Source organism: Salvelinus fontinalis, chromosome 22 (genome assembly GCF_029448725.1).
Source record: "Salvelinus fontinalis isolate EN_2023a chromosome 22, ASM2944872v1, whole genome shotgun sequence".
Lineage (NCBI taxonomy): Eukaryota > Metazoa > Chordata > Actinopteri > Salmoniformes > Salmonidae > Salvelinus > Salvelinus fontinalis.
The window spans coordinates 19,871,416-19,894,054 of NC_074686.1; the positions used below are offsets into that span (position 1 = coordinate 19,871,416).

At 41.8% G+C, this 22,639-nt stretch overlaps 1 protein-coding gene across 3 annotated transcripts in view; it reads right to left on the reverse strand.

The window, feature by feature from the left end:
- Nucleotides 1-7,645: 7,645 nt before the first annotated feature.
- LOC129820000 (RNA polymerase II subunit A C-terminal domain phosphatase-like) overlaps nt 7,646-22,639 on the reverse strand; it is a 131,695-nt gene continuing 116,701 nt past the window's right edge. For 2 of the 3 annotated variants that reach the window (XM_055876781.1, XM_055876780.1), the window contains one exon: nt 10,494-17,051. In XM_055876781.1, coding sequence (XP_055732756.1) covers nt 16,907-17,051 — 145 coding nt within the window. In that variant the 3' untranslated portion in view covers nt 10,494-16,906. Of the gene's footprint in view, nt 8,580-10,493; nt 17,052-22,639 lie in introns of those variants that run through there. The other variant, XM_055876782.1, reaches the window with a different exon arrangement.

Sequence of the window (22,639 nt, forward strand, 5' to 3'; positions counted from 1 at the left end):
AACCGACACCCACACAAACGTAAAGTACAAATCTCTATTCTAAATAACATTTATGACCAAATCTGCCTTTTATTCTGGCTAAGCTTTAAACCTTATTGCCTTCTACTTCCCGAGAAATGCATGGAGAGAAACTATCACTTAAAGGCAGGATTGAAATGAATTATAACAAGCTAATAAAAATTAATAGTCACAACCATTTGAATAAAGTGCCCATTTGGATAATGTAAGTCTGAATCATAGATCATTTCTCATTTTCAATTGCTCTACTTTGAAATGTTACTTCCGTAATGACTTGGAGCTGGGAGTGCATTCAGCAAGGATCCATCATAGACAGACCTTGGAGGAGAATTGACTGGAGCTGAGTTGAGGCGAGAAATGTTCATTCCTGCACTTTACTCAAGTTCTCCGTCCATCAGAGAGAAATTAAAGGGTGCTGAGCGAACAGCTAATGTGATTGACAGGTTCTGAGTCAGCTGTATTAGTCATATTAACTCTCGCCTCCCTACAGCAGAGGAGAGAAGAGAGGGATGTATACATGATAGGATATCTTTCCTTTCATAGCCTGCTGTGAGGTTGGAGCTCAACTAGGATGTCATCCAATGACATACTGTTGGTCTAAACAGGAAGACTGGTTGCCATTCCTTCAATTCTGTCACATGACACAAAGTACAAGGAGTGGAATGTTAGCTAAACAGAGACTGGCAACCAGGTCTTAGAAGGAATCCCCTGTGGGTTATATCTGAGATCTGAATATAATGACGAGATGCTCATGTCTCCGCCCTAACAATAGGAGTCATTGTCCCAAAGGCGGGAAGGCAGGTGACAAGTTTAGGTCCAATTTAAGCCCCATAGGAACGCATTGGTGTTATTTTGGACAGATGTTGGCGAGAGTGAAATCTTTGGCTTCGCCTCTGCCTCTCTGGTTATATTGATAAAGAGCCAACAGGCACCAACCACTAACAGAGACCAGCTTTGCATATACATCCATAACACTTGTAAATATGCCTGATAAAAAATGCACCCCATCCAGTTCCATGAAACTTTAATTAGATTAAAAGTAGGCAAACACATTCAAACACACTTTCACAAACATGGTACCATGTATAGATTCTATATTGTCGAAACCTAAGAATAGAAGTGCAAATGTATAGTAAAGATTAACAGGTATGTGGCAGCTAAAGATCTATGTTCCTCAATTGTTATTATTAAGTGTCTCGGTATTTCCTAACTAGATAACTGAATTGCCTGCACAACCCTCGTTTACAGGACAAGGAGCACAATAATGTCATCTCTTCCAAAAATCTCAGCTTCAATTCTCAGAACCTATTTATCTGTAACCTCTTCAAAGACGACGATGTAAACACACCTGACCACGGGGGCCATCGCTACAGGACTACTGAGACGCTACGGAGTGTGCGTTTGTTTTACTGGAGCGTTGAGAGTTGGAGAGCAAGAGAAGGGAAGAGGAGAGGAGCGAAAGAGAGAGATGAGAGGGGGATCTGTGGCATGTCTCTGGGAGGAGTGTGTGTGTGTAGTTTAGTGGCACATCTCAGAGAAAAGTGTGTGTGGAGTTTGTAAAGTAGACATGAAGGTGCAGAACAGATTCAATAATGCAGCATCTTACTGAGAGCATCCGTGTGATGTCAGAACACTTCATCTCCTGATTGGTCCTGTCTGAAAGGGAGACTTGTGTTGTGTAACACTGAAGAGCGTTGTCTGCACTGAGGGACGAGTATCACGCAGGAGTGATGCCATCTGACGTAAGACAATGACTGAAGAGAGAGTGAAAGAGAAGAACCCTGGTAATTAGTAGGTAGGCCTACTGTACATGTGACGTATGTAAAATAAAAGTTTACCGGGATGTACAGTATGTATATGAAGGTGAAGGTATACTGTCTGTATATCAGTATAGTAGCTCCTTTAATGGCATTTGATATCACATTAAGAACAAGCTCTCTCTGTGGCGGACAAATGAATTATATTCCTGAGATGAATCATGACTCATGTCCAGCTAAAAAGGAAAGATTGTAATTCACTCACCCAAATGTATTTACAGCAAAGTATTTACAATGAAATAAATCCAGTTAATTTACAACTCAAGCCACTACAGTAGCCTGCTGCCAAGAGGCAGTTTTTACAAGAGGCAGTTCTGACCCTCCACCTTCTACAAAAAGACAACGTCACACTAAAGGACCCAGACTTTTTGGTAGGCTGCTGCTGTGGGCATCATCATCCTCCTCATCTTTCTCCACCTCACATTTAACCGCCAAACAGTATACTGTATACTACAGCTACTGTCATGGTTCTTACGAAATGTCTTATGCTGCAGATGTTAAGAGAGTTTCTGTCTTTCTTCTGTCTTCTTGTCAGCCCACCTATTATAAGGTCCTGTAATGTATGGAAGGCGGTTGGAATCATGTATCACAGTGTGACGACAACAGCATCTGAGATGTCAGCACTGTGTACTGCTAGTTTTTCTGTGAGGCTCAAGTATTCAAGCACATACTGTGTAAGTTTCCAAGAAGCTGGGGAAGCCAACATTAATTAAGAGGCTACACAGCACTTGAAAAGGAAAACCATGATGATCTCTCACGTCCAAACATTAAAGCCTCAAATTCTCTCTAAACATCTCCAGGCGCTATGCTACCCTAGAAGCTTCTCATCAATTGAGCCGGTCTGGAGTGGTTTGCACTTTGGGGACTACGGCATTGGTTCCATTGCACTAGGAAAGCTACACTGATCAAAAATATAAACGCAACATGTAAAGTATTGATCCCATGTATCATAAGCTGAAGTAAAATATCGCAGACATTTTCAATATGCACAAAACACGTATTACCTCCCTGTAAGTGAGCATTTCTCCTTTGCCAAGATAATCCATCCATCTGACAGGTGTGGCATATCAAGAAGCTGATTAAACAGCATGATCATTACTTAGGTGCACCTTGTGCTGGGGACAATAAAAGGCCACTGTAAAATGTGCGGTTTTGTCACACAACACAATGCCACAGATGTCTTTGAGGGAGCGTGCAATTGGCATACTGACTGCAGGAATGTCCACCAGAGCTGTTGCCAGATAATGTAATGTTAATTTCTCTACCATAAGCCGCCTCCAATGTCGGTTTATAAAGTTTGGTAGTATGTCCTACAGGCCTCACAACTGCAGACCACGTGTATCCACGCCAGTCCAGGACCTTCACATTCAGGTTCTTCATCTGCGGGATCGTCTGAGACCAGCCACCCGGACAGATGATTAAACTGTGTGTTTGCACAACCAAATAATAATTTCTGCACAAATTGTCATAAACCGTCTCAGGGAACGTCATTTGCGTGCTCGTCGTCCTCACCAACTTCAGTGGGCAAATGATCATCTTCAATGACCACTGGCATGCTGGAGAAGTGTGCTCTTCATGGATGAATCCCGGTTTCAACTCTATTGGACAGATGGCAATTCACGCATATGGCGTCATGTGGGCGAGCGGTTTGCTGATCAAATCAAATCAAGCTTTATTTATACAGCACATTTCAGACATGGAATTCAACACAATGTGCTCACAGGAAAAAAACTAAATAAAAACAATGAAAATAAAACCGGAAATATTTACTACAAAACAAACATAAGAGGATAAATAACAAAAGAATAACAATGAAAACTGAACGACTAAAAAGCACCCTAAGGAAAAGCAAGAGTGAAAAAGGTGTGTTTAAAGATCTGTTTTAAAAATGTCCACAGTTTCAGGCCCCCTCAGATACTCTGATGTCAACAATGTGAACAGAGTTCCCCATGGTGGCGGTGGGGTTATGGTATGGGCAGGCATAAGCTATGGACAACAAACACAATTGCATTTTATCAATGGCAATTTGAATGTACAGAGATACCGTGACGAGATACTGAGGCCCATTGTGGTGCCATTCATCCACCCCCATCACCTCATGTTTCAGCATGATAATGTTCGGCCCCATTCCGCAAGGATCTGTATAAAAATTCCTGGTAGCTGTCCCAGTTCAAGGCCTACATATACTCACCAGACATGTCACCCATTGAGCATGTTTGGGAAGCTCCGGATCGACATTTACACCAGCGTGTTCCATTTCACGCCAATATCCAGCAACTTCTCACAGCCATTGAAGAGGAGTGGGACAACATTCCACAGGCCACAATTAACAGTCTGATCAACACTACGTGAAGGAGATGTGTCGTGCTGCATGAGGCAAATTGTGGTCACATCAGATACTGACTGATATTGTAATCCACGCCCCTACCTTTTTTTAAAACATATCTGTGACCAACAGATGCATATCTATATTCCTAGTCATGTGAAGTCCATAGATTAGGGCCTATTTAATTTATTTAAATTGACCGATTTCCTGATATGAACGGTAACTCAGTAAAATATTTGAAATAGTTGCATGTTGCGTTCCTATATATATTTTTAGTGTAAACCAAGCCCAGCTGAAGTACCGTGCCTTCGGAAAGTATTCAGACCCCTTGACCTTTCCAACATTTTGTTACTTTCCAGCCTTATTCTAAAATTGATTAAAAAAATAAAAAATCTTGAGCAATCTACACACAACACCCCATAATGACAAAGCTTAAACAAATTCATTAAAAAAATACTTATTTACATAAGTATTCAGAACCTTTGCTATTACACTCAAAATTGAGCTCAGGTGCATCTTGTTGACATTGATCATGGACTCGAATCATCCTTGAGATGATTGGAGTCCACCTGTGGTAAATTAAATTAATTCGACATGATTTGGAAAGGCACACACCTGTCTATATAAGGTTCCACAGTTGACAGTGCATGTCAGAGCAAAAACCAAGTCATGAGGTTGAAGAAATTGTCTGTAGAGCTCCGAGACAGGATTGTGTCGAGGCACAGATCTGGGGAAGGGTACCAAAAAATGTACGCAGCATTGAAGGTCCCCAAGAGCACAGTGGCCTCCATCATTCTTAAATGGAAGAAGTTTGTAACCACCAAGACTCTTCCTAGAGCTGGCCGCCCGGCTAAACTGAGCAATCGGGGGAGAAGGGCTTTAGTCAGGGAGGTGACCAAAAACCAGATGGTCACTAAGTCAGAGCTCCTCTGTGGAGATGGGAGAACCTTCCAGAAGGACAACCATCTCTGCAGCACTCCACCAATCAGGCCTTTATGGTAGAGTGGCCAGACAGAAGCCACTGTTCAGTAAAAGGCACAAGACAGCCTGCTTGGAGTTTGCCAAAAGGCACCTAAAGGACTCTCAGACCATGAGAAACAACATTCTATGGTCTGATGAAACCACGATTGAACTCATTGGCCTGAATGCCAGGCGTCACGTCTGGAGGAAACCTGGCACCATCCTTACGGTGAAGCATGGTGGTGGCAGCATCATGCTGTGGGGTTGTTTTTCAGCGGCAGGGATTGGGAGACTAGTCAGGATTGAGGCAAAGATGAACAGAGCAAAGTACAGAGAGATCCTTGATGAAAACCTGCTCCAGAGCGATCAGGACCTCGGATTGGGGCAAAGGTTCACCTTCAAACAGGACAACGAGCTTAAGCACACACGCAGGAGTGGCTTCGGGAAAAGTCTCAAAATGTCCTTGTCTGCCACAGCCAGAGCCCGGACTTGAACCTGATCGAACATCTCTGGAGAGACCTGAAAATCGCTGTGCAGCAACGCTCCCCATTCAACTTGACAGAGCTTGAGAGTATCTAAAGAGAAGAATGGGAGAAACTCCCAAAATACAAATTCCCTCAATATATAATATCTCACCATCAAGGAAAATATGATTATTCCCACTAATAATTTACACTGCAGGGATTCTTGAAAAATGTATAAGCCAATCACTATATAAAATGAAATGATCTTCATTGACTGTCTGTGTATGATGAGCTAGCCTTGTAAGAGCTAGCGGATAAAAACACAGAAGCCATCTGAGAGAGAGGATATTATAAAGGGAATGTTGTTGTGTGCTTGTTAGCTCTGTCAGAATCCTTGTGAAGCGACCTAGTGAAGCATGGTGATAGGCGACTGTGTGGTGGAACAAGGATATGGCCACCAGGACATTTACAGGACCCCTCAGACCTCTGGTTCTGCTTTGAGATAAACTTCATGATTCTAAAGGTCAAGTTCAGAAGGGGCATCAAAGACATGGCTCCAGGTTTTACCTAAAATACAGGGTTCCTGGTATTTTGGTTCAAGGTTAATCTTATTTTAAAGGGAATAGTGAATTGTGCAAAGACTAAAGGCAATTTCGATGGATTTTGTACAGTGAGAGGGAAATTGCACCACAAATAATCTAGAACATTTCGGTTGAAAATATACACAGCTACTATAAAGAAATCAAATGTTCCTGAAGGTAATATTGAGGCTAATGATCCCCTAATGTCTCTGAGATAAAGAGAAGAATGGTATCTGCACAGCACTGTCAAATCTCCAAGTCCAACTATTTCTTACTGAACCCAGTATAGTTCAGACAAAACATTTCTAATGCAACATATAGTGTTTTTCCCAGTTCCATCTGTGATGTCACAAGGGGTCCACTCAGGGCTTTCTACCTGAGTTCTGGTGACGTTATTTTATTTTAATGCCTACATTACATTGTCAATTCATGAATTTATGAAGTCAAATAGGTGCATGCTGCCATAATGTACTCCACTTTAATATTTAAAATAATCACCAGCTAAAACGCTACTCTGCAGTTGGACAAAAATACCCACAGCATTAACAACCCACCGCTGTATTACTGGAGGAGTGGAAATTGGCGTTGAGGTCTGGGATTATGAATAATATGCCCTGTCACTATGGCTGACATGAGGGACAGAATCACAGGCGGACAGACAAAGAGGGATATGTAATAAGCATGTGAGAGGGACATGACTGAGTTACAGAGCAAAAATAACAAAGTCATTTTTCATTCACTTTGACAGTAGCACCGCTGGCACGGAATAGTTGCTCCTGAACCAGCACACACACACACAAACAAACACACACGAGCTGCTGTCTTGTCTTGTTGAGCTGACCCAGTTATTACCAGCAGCACTAAACACATGATCAGCTTTACACTGCAGCTATTCAAATACAGTCCAGGAGTTATTTTGGGAACCTAAGACTTGGAAGCACTCAATAGCCCCAAAACCATGTTTTCAAAAGTTGGCTTTACTCAGTTTGCAAGCAGCACAACCAGGAAACAGGCCATCTCCAATGACACCTTATTCCCTTTGAAGTTCACATGACTTTTGGCCAGGGCCCATAGGGGTCCCACTTTATAGGGAATAGGGTGCCATTTGGGAAGCATACACAGCCCCTGTGAGAGGCAGCTGGAGGTTCACTCAGAAACTAGTCTAATCCTGATGTTAACTTGAAAAAACATTCAAACCAGAAGTTGAGAAACTTGCATGGCGGCAGTATGTTACTGATCTATGACAGTAAAGCCCGGCCGGGCAGTTTGAACACTATCGCATGATGATTGAATGTGTTCTGTCATGCGTCTGAACGGCATCCCTCCATCATCTGCTGTGTTAAGGGAGCAACACTCAGAGTTGATTTACTGTGGTACCCTCACACACCCCTGCCAACCCAACCAATTTATGCAATACATCGTCGATTTCGTGCAGTTTCGATAATTGACAATAAAGAAGAATGACGCTTTATTCAAAAGTATATGCCACACATCCCCACATATATTCTCATGACAAACCACATTAATTGTAATGGATTTGAGTAATAACTTTGATGCTCATGCTGCTATATTGGTGAACTCAGGGTGCTCAGTCATCCTCAATCTCCCGTTAACAGAACCTTTCTGTTTGAAGACCTTTCCACTAACAGCCGGTTTGGTTTCCTCTTCCTGGCCTACATACAGGAGAGCAAAGCCTGACATTCTAACAACCCTATTTAAGGGTGGTATCCTGGGATGAGGAGAGAGCTGTGGGACATAGGAGATCTGTAGGATGGCTGACTTGCTCACCAACAATATGTCTTTACTTTCAAGAAAGGTTAAAGTTCATAGGGGAAACTGCTACCTTTAAAGAGTAGAGGATAAGATACTATGAAAAGAGTAGAGATACCCTGTTCTTACAGAAGCTAAACATATCATAGTTGACAGCTCATGTAATCTCGGAATGCAGAGGCTACAGCTCATGTAGCAAACTTGCCTCCCTTGAACTAATCTCTGAAATGGCAGCCTGTCCAGTTTACAACTACAGGTATATGGAGACAGCAGCAGGTTGATGAGGCAGTACAGACGGTAAAAGAAAGAAGCAGAAGGCTTTTCACCATGTAGAAACAGAGACGGCCTGAGAGACTTCATGTTTTAATCTGTGAAACGTAACCATCAATGATAGTTTATGTAGTCTCATCTTCTCTTATATTACCAGTATTTATCCAAGTAAGACCCTGAGGTTAGAAGCGCTTCTTCTTCTGTGGTCTCCTCTTCTCTCTCTCCTCTCCACAGGGATTTACCGTCTCAAATACTCCCGCCCCCAGGGCGCCTATACCTGCTGAGATAGGTTGGTCTTCACATGTCAACCAGACCAGAGCGACCATTGGCTGGGAGTTTTGTCAGTTAGGCTGGAGACAGATGTGAGCGACATCTAAAACAGGAGAAAAGATAGCAGAACAGAAGATATGAGCAGAAAAGCCAACTCGGCAGAATCGTGTGAATGAACGATGAACCATCTGTCAATCATCTGGGACAGGGATGGAGGGATTCCGGTATGAAAGAGAGGATTCGTCTGTGATCTTTTTGCTCACCTACCCGGTCACTCTAAGACCTCCTGACTAAGGGGGGTGGATGGAGAGAGAGATAGAGGAATGGGGGGATGGAGAGAGAGATGGAGGGATGGAGAGAGAGATAGAGGAATGGAGGGATGGAGAGAGAGATAGAGGAATGGAGGGATGGAGAGAGATAGAGGAATGGAGAGAGAGATAGAGGAATGGAGGGATGGAGAGAGAGATAGAGGAATGGGGGGATGGAGAGAGAGATGGAGGGATGGAGAGAGAGATAGAGGAATGGGGGGATGGAGAGAGAGATGGAGGGATGGAGAGAGAGATAGAGGAATGGAGGGATGGAGAGAGAGATGGAGGGATGGAGAGAGAGATGGAGGGATGGAGAGAGAGATAGAGGAATGGAGAGAGAGATAGAGGAATGGAGGGATGGAGAGAGAGATAGAGGAATGGAGAGAGAGATAGAGGAATGGAGGGATGGAAAGAGAGAGCTGGAGAACCATAACCAACACCTCACCTGGTAAGATCAATGAGACCATCTCTGAAGAAGATCAGTTACAACAAAACGCTATGTTATATTCTAGGCTCTTTGTCTGGAGAGTAAGAATATGGTCAAAAGGAAAATTATAATGAAAATGCTTTGGAAGTCTCATGTTTTTCTCCCCAGTTACAGTCCCTTGGTCTCCATCCCCTTCCCATCATTACAAACTACTAATCAACTTCTACATGATGACTCCTGCTGTGTAATGTACATTCAGATAAAGAGATTGTCTCTGTGATGATGAGAAACCCAGAGGTGCATTTCAGGTTCCATACATTAGAATGGTCTCGAACGGCACCCTACTCCCTATTTAGTGCACTAGTAATGCAATATATATAGGGAATAGGGTGCCATTTGGGATGCATAGGTACAATAAACTCCATTCGTTACATATCATTACACATGCATCAATTATAAGCCGTGTGAGAAGGATGTCTGGCACAGGGCCTAATGGTCGCTAGGAATGGATTTCTTTAGATTCAATCCATTTCCATTCATCAACAATGTCAAAAGGTGCAATTAAAACCGTGTGAATACAGGTCTATTAGTGAGTAAGCATTTCGAAGACAGATTGAATTGTAATATTACTCGTTAAAAAAATCCCAAATCAATACTCATAAATCAGCCGAACTGAGGGAAAAGTAGTTTGCTGTTAAGGCATTTTTCAGTACCATGTAGGTAGATAGACGTCAGTCTGTCAGACGCCACAGAGCTTCAGTAGACATACTGACTGAAGCTAGGGATAATTAATTCACAACCCAAGAAGCCACAACAACAAAGTCTCAGTTCATATCCAATCATCTTATCATAAAGTCACATGCGGCTCACTGCCAGTCTATCAACTCACTGTTATGACCATATGTTGAAGTAATCATTTTTTTCCTGTGACATGATGGTGGGGGAATGAGGCCCAGAGATGTGAAGTAAACCAACACTAGTGCGTGTGTGTGTGTGTTTGTGTGGTGAGTATAGTGTATGTATGGTGTGTGCACGCTCCATATCTGGGCCAGCAGCAGTTCATCCAGAGGTAATGGACTGCCTGCTTTTCCTCCAACAGAGACATTGTTTGGAAAGTTTGTTAGTCTGACTGGCTAAACAAATCTCTATCCACTGCTGCTCAATGCCACCACTGAGCTTGGCACCAACCAGATTTACCTCTGGAAACTCGTTATTTGTAATTTTTCTCAACACAGACACACACACACACACACAGATTGAGATAGACACACTTCAAAGACAATTTAAAAAAACAAACAAATATTTATTAAACGAAAAGTATATTTTCTGTCAGGTCAAGTATGAAATAGAATATACAAATACATTTACACATCAGTCTTTTCATTGAAAATAATAACAAACCAAAACAGAATAGAGAAAACAACTAAGGGTGGGGTGAATGGCTTAAACACAATGAAAAAATAACTTTAATCTTAATCTATCTAATCAGGTTAATAATGAAGTGGCAGTTAATGTTCTGGGTGAGGACCTAGCATCACAGCTTTAACTCCTGACCCATGACCTCTCACCCTTGAACAATCGCAGCCCTGGATTCTAAAACGACCTAAGAGCAGGCAGGGCGCCCCGTATTGGTGATTTCTGGTATACAATGCATTCCGAAAGTATTCAGACACATTGACTTTTTCCACATTGTTACGTTACAGCCTTATTCTAAAATCATCATCAATCTACACACAATACCCCAATATGACAAAGTGAAAACAGGTTTTTAGAATTGTTTTCTAATTTATACAAAATAAAAAAGATACCTTATTTACATAAGTATTCAGACACCTTTCCATGAGACTCGAAATTGAGCTCAGGTGCATCCTGTTCCCATTGATCATCCTTGAGATATTTCTATAACTTGATTGGTAAATTCAATTGATTGGATATGATTTGGAAAGGCACACACACCTGTCTATATAAGGTTCCACAGTTGACAGCGCATGTCAGAGCAAAAACCAAGCCATGAGGTCGAAGGAATTGTCCTAGAGGTCCGAGAGAGGATTGTGTCGAGGCACAGACCTGGGAAAGGGTACTGTCTGCAGAATTGAAGGTCCCCAAGAACCTCCATCGTTCTTAAATGGAAGAAATTTGGAACCACCAAGACTCTTCCTAGAGCTGGCCGCCCGGCCAAACTGAGCAATCTGGGAAGAAGGGCCTTGGTCAGGGAGGTGACCAAGATCCCAATGGTCACTCTGACATAGCACCAGAGTTCCTCAGTGGAGATGGGAGAACCTTCCAGAAGGACAACAGCTCTCTCCCAAATCAAGCCAGACAGAAGCCACTCCTCAGTAAAATGCACGACAGCCCGCTTGGAGATGGCCAAAAGGCACCTAAAGTACTCTCAGACCATGAGAAACAAGATTCTCTGGTCTGATGAAACCAAGATTGAACTCTTGAACGCCAATCGTCACGTCCGGAGGAAACCTGGCACCATCCCTACGGTGAAGCATGGTGGTGGCAGCATCATGCTGTGGAGATGTTTTTCCAGCAGCAGGGACTGGGAGACTAGTCAGGATCGAGGGAAAGTTAAATGGAGCAAAGTACAGAGAGATTCTTGATGAAAACCGGATCCAGAGCGCTCAGGACCCCAGACTGGGGTTCACTTTCCAACAGGACAACGACCCTAAGCACACAGCCAAGACAAAACAAGAGTGGCTTTGGGACAAGTCTCTTAATGTCCTTGAGTGGCCGACCAGAGCCTGGACTTGAACCCAATCGAACATCTCTGGAGAGACCTGAAAATAGCTGTGCAGCGACGCTCCCCATCCAACCTGACAGAGCTTGAGAGGATCTGCAGAGAAGAATGGGAGAAACTTCCCAATACAGGTGTGCCAAGCTTGTTGCGTCATACCCAAGAAGACTCGATGCTGTAATCACTGCTTCAACAAAGTACTGAGTAAAGGGTCTGAATAGTTTCCGAATGCACGGTCTCATCAAAATCAATCAATCACAGCACGTTATTGGACTCATTCAGCAGTTTTTACCTGATTGCGTACAATGCCATTGGAAATGAATGTTGAAAGTTCTATTGAACATGATGCTGTCGCTGCTTTCTATTGACAAGACATTTTGATAAATAGCCCAAAGTCAAAACACTATTAAAGAGCCAAAATCAATAACCAATATGCAGTTTGTGATTTTGAAAACCTAACACAAAATGTACCATCTACAACAATAGTAATCATATGACTTGTATTTTTTGACAAGTACTGTAGCAATAAATCACTTATAGATCTGTGGGGGAATGGAGATATTTTTACATCACTGGTTAGAGGACAACCTGGAGAACACAACTGCACGAGAGAGGTGAGATGAGGTTGCACATCCTGTTAAAACTAACAGCTCAAAAGCCACACTGAATAAGGCTATAATGTGTACATCACTGGTTAGAGGAGAATGTGCAGAAGACAGCTATCTCCATTTTGAAGTGTTGCATTTTGATTCAAGTGGGTCGCCAACGTGGTAAGTGTAACGCAACACACATTTTGTTAATCACTTCCACATCACTCTGAAATCAATAGGACAGGGGGCAAACGTCTATGCTACAGCGCTGTTTAAACGAACACTACTCAAAGACCACGCGGAAACTTGGAATAACCTATACAGTGCCTTCAGAAATCATTCATACCCCCTGACTTATTCCACATTTTGTTGTGTTACAGCCTGAATTCAAAATGGATTACATATATATTTTTTATCTTACCCAGCTACACACAATACCCCATAATGACAAAGTGAAAACATGTTTTCAGAAATTGTAGCAAATCTATTGAAAATGAAATACATACATCTAATTTACATAAGTATTGACAGTCAATACTTTGTAGAAACACCTTTGTCGGTGATTACAGCTGTGAGTCTTTCTGGGTAAGTCTAAGAGCTTTCCACACTTGGATTGTGTAACATTTGTCCATTAACATTTATTCTAAATTCTTCAAGCTCTGTCAAACTGGATGATGATCACTGCTAGACAACCATTTTGCAAGTCTTGTCATAGATTTTCAAGTAGATTTAAGTCAAAACTGTAAATTGGTAAGCCACTCGTGTAGATTTGGCCTTGTGTTTTAGGTTATTGTCCTCTGAAAACTGGAATTCATCTCCCAGCGTCTGGTGGAAAGCAGACTGAAGTTGGTTTTCATCTAGGACTTTGCCTCTGCTTAGCACCATTCTTTTTTTAATGCTGAAAAACTCCCCAGTCCTCAACAATTACAAGCAAACCTATAACATGATGCAGCCACCACTGTGTTTGAAAATGTGGAGAGTGGTACTCTGTTGTATTGGATTTGCCCCAAACTTAACACTTTGTATTCAGGACTAAAAATAAATTGCTTTGGCACATTAATTGCAGTATTACTTTAGTGCCTTGTTGCAAACAAGATGCATGTTTTGGAATATTTATTTTCTGTACAGGCTTCCTTCTTTTCACTCTGTCAATTAGGTTAATATTGTGGAGTAACTACAATGTTGTTGATCCATCCTCAGTTCTCTCCTATCACAGCCATTAAAATCTAACTGTTTTAAAGTCACCATTGGCCTTATGGTGAAATCCCTAAGTGGTTTCCTTCCTCTCCTGCAACTGTGTTAGGAAGGACGTATGTATCTTTGTAGTGACTAACTTCACCATGCTCAAAGGGATATTTAATGTCTGTTTTTTTTCTTATTACCCATCTACCAATAGGTGCCCTTCTTTGTGAGGCATTGGAAAACCTCCCTGGTCTTGGTGGTTGAATCTGTATGAAATTCACAGCTCGACTGAGTGACCTTACAGATAATTGTATGTGTGGGGTACAGAGATGAGGTAGTCATTCAAGAATCATGGTAAATACTTATTGAACACAGAGTGAGTCCATGCAACGTATTATTCGACTTGTTGAGCACATTTTTACTCTTGAACTTATTTAAGCTTGCCATAACAAAGTGTTTGAATGCTTATTGACTGAAGACATTTCAGTTTTTCATTTTTAATTACATTTGTAAAACATAATTCCACTTTGACATTATGGGGTACCGTGTGTCTAGACCAATGCATTTCTGAAGGCACTGTACATGGTTGGTTAGATGAAGACTTGTAGAAGGCTTATATCTATATTTTGGAATATCAGATGTTCATTTCAGGAGGCTGCCATCATGGAAAAGGGAACAAACCACTTTATCTGTTAGTTAACTTCAATGAATCACGATGCAGCATAGGATATCGACAGTGACAGCGGTTGGCTGCTATGTAGGTGATAGTCGGACTGTCAAATCCGTATATTGGTGTGTGGCCAGCGACATTTATAGATTTTATGGGGTGTAAATGCAAGCTTGTGTAAGGTAGTAACAGAAAGTGTCCACATTAGGGAAATTAGAGGAAAATAAAATAATTTAATATGGCAAAATAATTCAACATGTCAATTTAAGATGATATATACACTGAGTGTACCAAACATTAGGAACATCTTCCTTATATTGAGTTGCACCCCCCCCATTTTGTCCTCAGAACAGCCTCAGTTCATCGGGGCATAGACTCTACAAGGTGTTGAAAGCGTTCCACAGGGATGCTGGCCCATGTTGACTCCAGTGCTTCCCACCCTTTGGGTGGTGGACCATTCTTGATTCACACAGGAAACTGTTGAGCTGAAAAACCTGTCAGCGTTGCAGTTCTTGACACAATCAAACTGGTGCGCCTGGCACCTACTACCATACCCTGTTCAAAGGCACTTAAATATTTTGTCTTGCCCATTCACCCTCTGAATGGCACACATACACAATACAGGGCTCAATCGTCTCAAGGATTAAAAATCATTCTTTAACCGGTCTCCTCCCCTTCATCTACACTGATTGATTGGATTTATCAAGTGACATCAATAAGGGATCATAGCTTTCACCACGTTATGGAAAGAGCAGGTGTCCTTAATGTTTTATATACTCAGTGTTATGTTTCCTACTCACAAACTATTGCAACAATTACATCTATTTCTTACGCATTTCACAATTTAGAGTTAAAAAATGCTCTCAAACACAATTTAACCAGGCGCCCTAGACTAGAGCCTCCGTAGTGTCTGTGCAGCAGCCTGAACGTTTGATGTCCCTACTAAGAGCAGCTGACACAACGACACTTGGTGAACTCTATAACCTGGCTGAAATGTAGCCGTTAGCAAATCATTGACTATGCAACTGACTAAAACATAAATCGCCTGATAGAAGTAGCTGTAAGACCTATTAAGAATGGCATAAAGCAAAACGCATCCACCATCACAGGCTCCAGTGAGGGGAGGTGGTGGCAGTGACCTGGTTGGTGGGTCTCGACCATAGACTTAGATAGACATGGCATCATTGTGTTTGTCCCATTATTGCGTCTGAGAAAACCTGCAGTGCCATTGAGTCCATTTTCTTCTACTACCATTTCTATAAGTTGGCAAACTAACTGAAAGGGGTCATACTGCTACCTGGAGTGTGTTGCTTGAACAGATATAAAGCCAAGGTTGCCGATTTATCGCCACCTGAGTTATGGAATGCTCGCTTTACCAGTATAATTCATTGGCTGATCCCTCCTGATGACCTGGATGGAATTATGTGATCCTTCCTTAACCCATAGGAAGTCCCACCTAGTTGACTAGTTCAAAATGGTGAGTCGTCAATGACGCTGCCCATGTTAAAATGGGCTTTTGGGCACTAGTCATCTATGGTCTAGACCAGCTAACCTTTCGAAGTAAAACACATATTAGTTGGTGTTGGAAATGTTGGTCAAAACCATTGTTGGAGCCAGGTGCTGATTGGAGCTATCTCCAACCATTGATGGAGCACCGCTGATTGGTAGAGCCAGGAGGACCGGCAAATCTCATTGGTGGAGCCAGGAGGACTGCCACAGTGCAACTCATATACTTCCTGCTTGGAGCTATCAGCCAGGTCAGTCAAAAGATAGACTGCTGATAACTAACGGTGGTATGATGAAGATGAGGATGATGTTGATATCGCAGTGCATTCTGGGTGTTTGTCTCAGATAGCTCAGTTGACTTTATAAGGTACCAACCAGAGTCATACATACATATCGATCTCTATATATGTCTCTGGTACCAACGCCAAGGTAGAGAAGAACAGAGGAAAAGAGCCAATAGGACACATTCAGGCATCTTAGTCTTTCTACCGGTAACAACGTTTTAATGATCAACCCCTACAAAAAAAAACAGGAAATAGGATCACAGAATGTGACGTCAAGAGTAAAATGTTTAGCTGCAGGCTCTGATTGGCCTAGTTCAAACTCTTTGGCATCATATAACCAATGAATAAAGTTAATAATCTGTTGAATTTATATAAAAAAGTCTTCATAGAAAAACAAACTCAAGTAAAACATCCTATTTTTTATCTCACAATAAAACAACACCACAAACGTGTTTGTCGAAAGTTTCTATATTAACCCTAAAAATGATCTACAACTATATTTACACACCAACGTTTTCCTACCGTACTAACCTACCGTTTCATTCTGTACAACACATTCACCTCTTTAAAACACAAGCACGCACACAGCGTAGAGACAGAATGATTCTCAGGTACCACGTAGCTGGAAAGCTGCTGGGATAACTCGGGGGGAGTGTTTCTGTGAGTCATTGTTCACAAACGTCCAATCAAACATCCAGTTCATTTGTCCAATCAAATTCATCGTTGTCACATGAAGTCGTTAAGCTCCGCATCCAGGGCAGCGGCCATCTCATCAGCCTCTGAGCTGCTTCCTTCCTCTTCCTCGTTAGAATCCTTGGTGGACTCGTCCGCCGACTCCCCCTCTTCCTCCTCAAGCTTGCGCTTCTGTCCCCTGGAGAAAGAGGGAGAGATTGGTTGATTGATGAGTAAAATCTTATGGCTTGACACTCACATACTGCCATTGTTACAAATGGAATTTTCTACTAATATGCATGATGTTATATCATGTGTATAGATCATACTGAAGGCATGTCATTTAGCCATTAGCAGAAAGATCAATACAGCAAAACACAAAGGCAACAATGTTGAGGAAACTTACAGACTTGAAGACTGAACAGTATTGCAGCCATGTGGTGGTCTTTGGTAACTATTGCATGCATGATCTTATCGCAACAATATTCAGACAGAACAGGGAGTTACTGATGTACCAAACCGCATAGCTCCCTTTCCAACATGAAAAGGACTCATCGCTATATTAATAATTTGCATCGATCCACATAAGACTGCTCTAACAGTAACACGTCTGATGTAATGAGAGAGTAGGACTCTTCTCTTCTCTGGAGCTAGTTTTATTCTACTGGAGCTGTCTAGTTACTGCTACCGTGGTTCCATTCTCCCCCAGCCGACGCCATTCACAATAGGCTAAGAAAGAAAAAGACAACTGCTAGGAGATGTGAAGCCTCGGTTATGTTATAAGAACCAAACTGGGCTGTGGTGATGACAGACAGAGAACAAAGGAGAGAGAAAAAAAGAGAGAGTCCGTAACAGAAAGTCACACATACAGAGCACTCTGTGTGTGATACAGAAAGAGAGAAAGAACACTAGACAATAAGGAACACAAAGCTTTTACTATCTCATCCTGGAATATACAAGGTCTGAGGTTATCTGCCTTTGGCCTAAAAAGCAGGAACACAGACTTCATCAAAGAAATTGGAAATACAGACATTGTCATCCCACAAAAAACATGGCATCGAGGAGACGGACCCACTGGTTGCCCTCTAGGTTACAGAGAGCTGGTAGTCCCATCCACCACACTACCAGGTGGGTGGTATAGAGGAGACGGACACACTGGTTGCCCTCTAGGTTACAGAGAGCTGGTAGTCCCATCCACCACACTACCAGGTGGGTGGTATAGAGGAGACGGACACACTGGTTGCCCTCTAGGTTACAGAGAGCTGGTAGTCCCATCCACCAAACTACCAGGTGTGAAACAGGGAAGGTACTCAGGGGGTATGCTAATTTGGTATAGAGCAGACCTAACTCACTCTATTAAATTAGTCAAAACAGGTCCATTTGGCTCGAAATTAAGAAGGAAATTATCTCAGAGAAAAATGTCTTCATGTGCGCTACCCATATCACCCCAATAGAATCCCCATACTTTAACAATGACAGCTTCTCCATCCTAGAGGGGGAACAACCAGTACATCACTGGGGCTAAGCTTCCTGCCATCCAGGACTTCTATACCAGGCAGTGCCAGAGGAAGGCCCTAGAAATTGTCAAAGACTCCACAGCCACCCTAGTAATAGATTGTTCTCTCTGCTACCGCACGGCAAGCGGTACCGGAGAGCCAAGTCTAGGTCCAAGAGGCTTCTACCCCCAAGCCATAAGACACTTGAACATCTAATCAAATGGCTACCCAGACTATTTGCATTGCCCCCCCCCCCCCCTCCTCTGTTTTATGACGCTGCTACTCCTGTTATTATCTATGCATAGTTACTTTAATAACTCTACCTATATGTACATAATAACCGGTGCCCCCGCACATTGACTCTGTACCGGTACCCCCTGTATATAGTCCCACTACTGTTATTTTACTGCTGCTCTTTAACTACTTGTTACTTTTATTTCGTATTCTTATTCATATTTTTTTAAAGTGCATTGTTGATTAGGGGCTTGTAAGTAAGGATTTCACTGTAAGGTTGTATTTGGCACATGTGACTAATAACATTTTATTCATTTAAGTTTTATATTTTATATAAATTAGCTAAAAACCTGTTTTTGCTTTGTCATTATGGGGTACTGGGTGTAGATTGATAAAAAAATATATATATTTCATACATTTCAGAATAAGGCAGTAATGTAACAACTGTGGAGGATGAATCAGAATTAGTTGGGTAACATAGATAAATAAGATGTTTTATTTACATAATATGCTTATGTGAGATACTTGTCATTAGAATGTCTCCTTTTGGACTATACTGTTGGCAGTTGCACTTTTCCCTTCTCAGCTAGGGAAGTCACTTGGGGCCCAGAGAGGGGAGAGGTCAGAATGGAACATTGTCTTCATATGTGAATGTATCTGTTAAACCATGTGAAGGGATGGTGTGATTAAGGAGGAACCAATTATCTCTTGGCTCCACAATGTCTGTGCGCAAGTCACTCCCCTCAGTGAGCTTGTCCAGGAGTGGGGAGAAGAGGGGGTTTACTTGAGATGGGAGAATATAGAGTTGACAATTGAGGTATGCCTTGGATGAGGTAATGTTTTGGTACTATGAAGTACCAGGAACGAGATTAGAACCTCGTCTTAGAGACCAAAGTGAACGATAATTTATAGCTAATGCTATCTGGCTATGGAATACTCCTTTCTCAAGTAGAAGGCCCTTTGTGAAGAGTTCCTGAGATCTGTGGTTCATCATGTAAGTTGAGAGGGGTGGATCTTTGCTATAAAAGATCTCAGTTGCCATTATGTTGACACTCAACTATTCATTAGAGATATGACGGTATGATGGCCTTCTACACCATCAAAAGAAACAATAACTTCGATATCCCAATTAGGATCGGGCTTAAAATATTTAGTCTGACAGTCTGTAATAGGAAGGTTAGCAATGCTAACAAATACATGTAAAATCCCATAGAGAATGCTAACTAAATGATAACCAGCGCGTCACAAATATTTTATACATTGTCTGACCTAAACTGTACAAGTAACTCAAAAATACTACTCACAGTTTGCGGTACGCACGAAACAAATATTAGCCAGCAAGGCTCTTGATCCAGGAGTGGAATCTCTGCTGTTACCAAGCGAATGCTTGATTTTGGAAAAAGCTAACCACTTAGCTAGATAGTTAACTACTAAATTAGCAAAACAAATGTACAACTGCAGAGCATTTGACCATTTTTTCACTGGACAGTTAACTTAATAGTTATATCTAGGTGGCAAACATTTAGTTGTGAATTCCATACTGAAATTAGATAATTTGAGTAACTCAAAATGCTCTGGACTCGTCATTGTGTGTTTGTAAACAAGCTCTATTTAAAAGTGACTGGGAACTAGAGGTCGACCGATCAACGCCGATTCCCGATTAAATCTGCAGATTTTTTAAGAATGTATTTGTAATAATGACAATTACAACAATATTGAATGAACACGTATTTTAACTTAATATAATACATCAGTAAAAATCTATTTAGCCTCAAATAAATGAAACATGTTCAATTTGGTTTAAATAATGCAAAAACAAAGTGTTGAAGAAAGTAAAAGTGCAATATGTGCCATGTAAAAAAGCCAACGTTTAAGTTCCTTGCTCAGAACATGAGAACATATGAAAGCTGGTGGTTCCTTCTAACATGAGTTCAATATTCCCAGGTAAGAAGTTTTAGGTTGTAGTTGTTATAGGAATTATAGGACTCTCTCTCTCTCTCTATACGATTTGTATTTCATATACCTTTGACTATTGGATGTTCTTATAGGCACTTTAGTATTGCCAGTGTAACAGTATAGCTTCCGTCCCTCTCCTCGCCCTTACCCGGGCTCGAACCGGGAACACATCGACAAAAGCCACCCTCGAAGCATCGTTACCCATCGCTCCACAAAAGCTGCGGCCCTTGCAGAGCAAGGGGAACAACTACTCCAAGTCTCAGAGCGAGTGACGTCACCGATTGAAACACTATTAGCGCGCACCCCGCTAACTAGCTAGCCATTTCACATCAGTTACACCAGCCTAATCTCGGGAGTTGATAGGCTTGAAGTCATAAACAGCTCAATGCTTGAAGCATTGCGAAGAGCTGCTGGCAAAAAGCACAAAAGTGCTGTTTGAATGAATGCGTACGAGCCTGCTGCTGCCTACCACCGCTCAGTCAGACTGCTCTACCAAATCATAGACTAAATTATAACATAATAACACACAGAAATACGAGCCTTTCGTCATTAATATGGTTGAATCCGGAAACGATCATTTCGAAAACAAAACGTTTATTCTTTCAGTGAAATACGGAACCGTTCCGTATTTTATCTAACGGGTGGCATCCTTAAGTCTAAATATTGCCGTTACATTGTACAACCTTCAATGTTATGTCATAATTATGTACAATTCTGGCAAATTAATTACGGTCTTTGTTAGGAGTAAATGGACTTCATACAGTTCGCAACGAGCCAGGTGGCCCAAACTGCTGCATATACCCTGACTGCTTGCACGGAACGCAAGAGAAGTGACACAATTTCCCTAATTATAAGAAATTCATGTTAGCAATATTAACTAAATATGCAGGTTTAAAAATATATACTTGTGTATTGATTTTAAAGAAAGGCATTCATATTTATGGTTAGGTTTGGTGCAACAACAGTGCTAAATCATCACCCGTTTGGCAAAATAGGCTGTTATTCGATGAGAAATTAACAAGCACCGCATCGATTATAATCGACAGGACACGCTAGATAAACTAGTAATGTCAACCATGTGTGGTTAACTAGTGATCATGTGAAGATTGATTGTTTTTTATAAGTTTAATGCTAGCTAGCAACTTACCTTGGCTTCTTGCTGCCCTCGCATAACAGGTAGTCAGCCTGCCACGCAGGCTCCTCGTGGAGTGCAATGTAAGGCAGGTGGTTAGAGCGTTGGACTAGTAACCGGAAGGTTGCAAAAACGAATCCCGAGCTGACAAGGTAAAAATCTGTCGTTCTGCCCCTGAACAAGGCAGTTAACCCACCGTTCCTAGGCCGTCATTGAAAATAAGAATGTGTTCTTAACTGACTTGCCTTGTTAAATAAAGGTGTAAAAAAATAATAATATATATACAGTGGGGAGAACAAGTATTTGATACACTGCCGATTTCGCAGGTTTTCCTACTTACAAAGCATGTAGAGGTCTGTAATTTTTATCATTAGGTACAGTTCAACTGTGAGAGACGGAGTCTAAAAAAAAAAAATCCAGAAAATCACATTGTATGATTTTTAAGTAATTCATTTGTATTTTATTGCATGACATAAGTATTTGATACATTAGAAAAGCAATTACAGAGATCATACGTTTCCTGTAGTTCTTGACCAGGTTTGCACACACCGCAGCAGGGATTTTGGCCCACTCCTCCATACAGACCTTCTCCAGATCCTTCAGGTTTCGGGGCTGTCACTGGGCAATACGGACTTTCAGCTCCCTCCAAAGATTTTCTATTAGGTTCAGGTCTGGAGACAGGCTAGGCCTCTCCAGGACCTTGAGATGCTTCTTATGGAGCCACTCCTTAGTTGCCCTGGCTGTGTGTTTCGGTTCGTTGTCATGCTGGAAGACCCAGCCATGACCCATCTTCAATGCTCTTACTGAGGGAAGGAGGTTGTTGGCCAAGATCTCACGATACATGGCCCCATCCATCCTCCCCTCAATACGGTGCAGTCGTCCTGTCCCCTTTGCAGAAAAGCATCCCCAAAGAATGATGTTTCCACCTCCATGCTTCACGGTTGGGATGGTGTTCTTGGGGTTGTACTC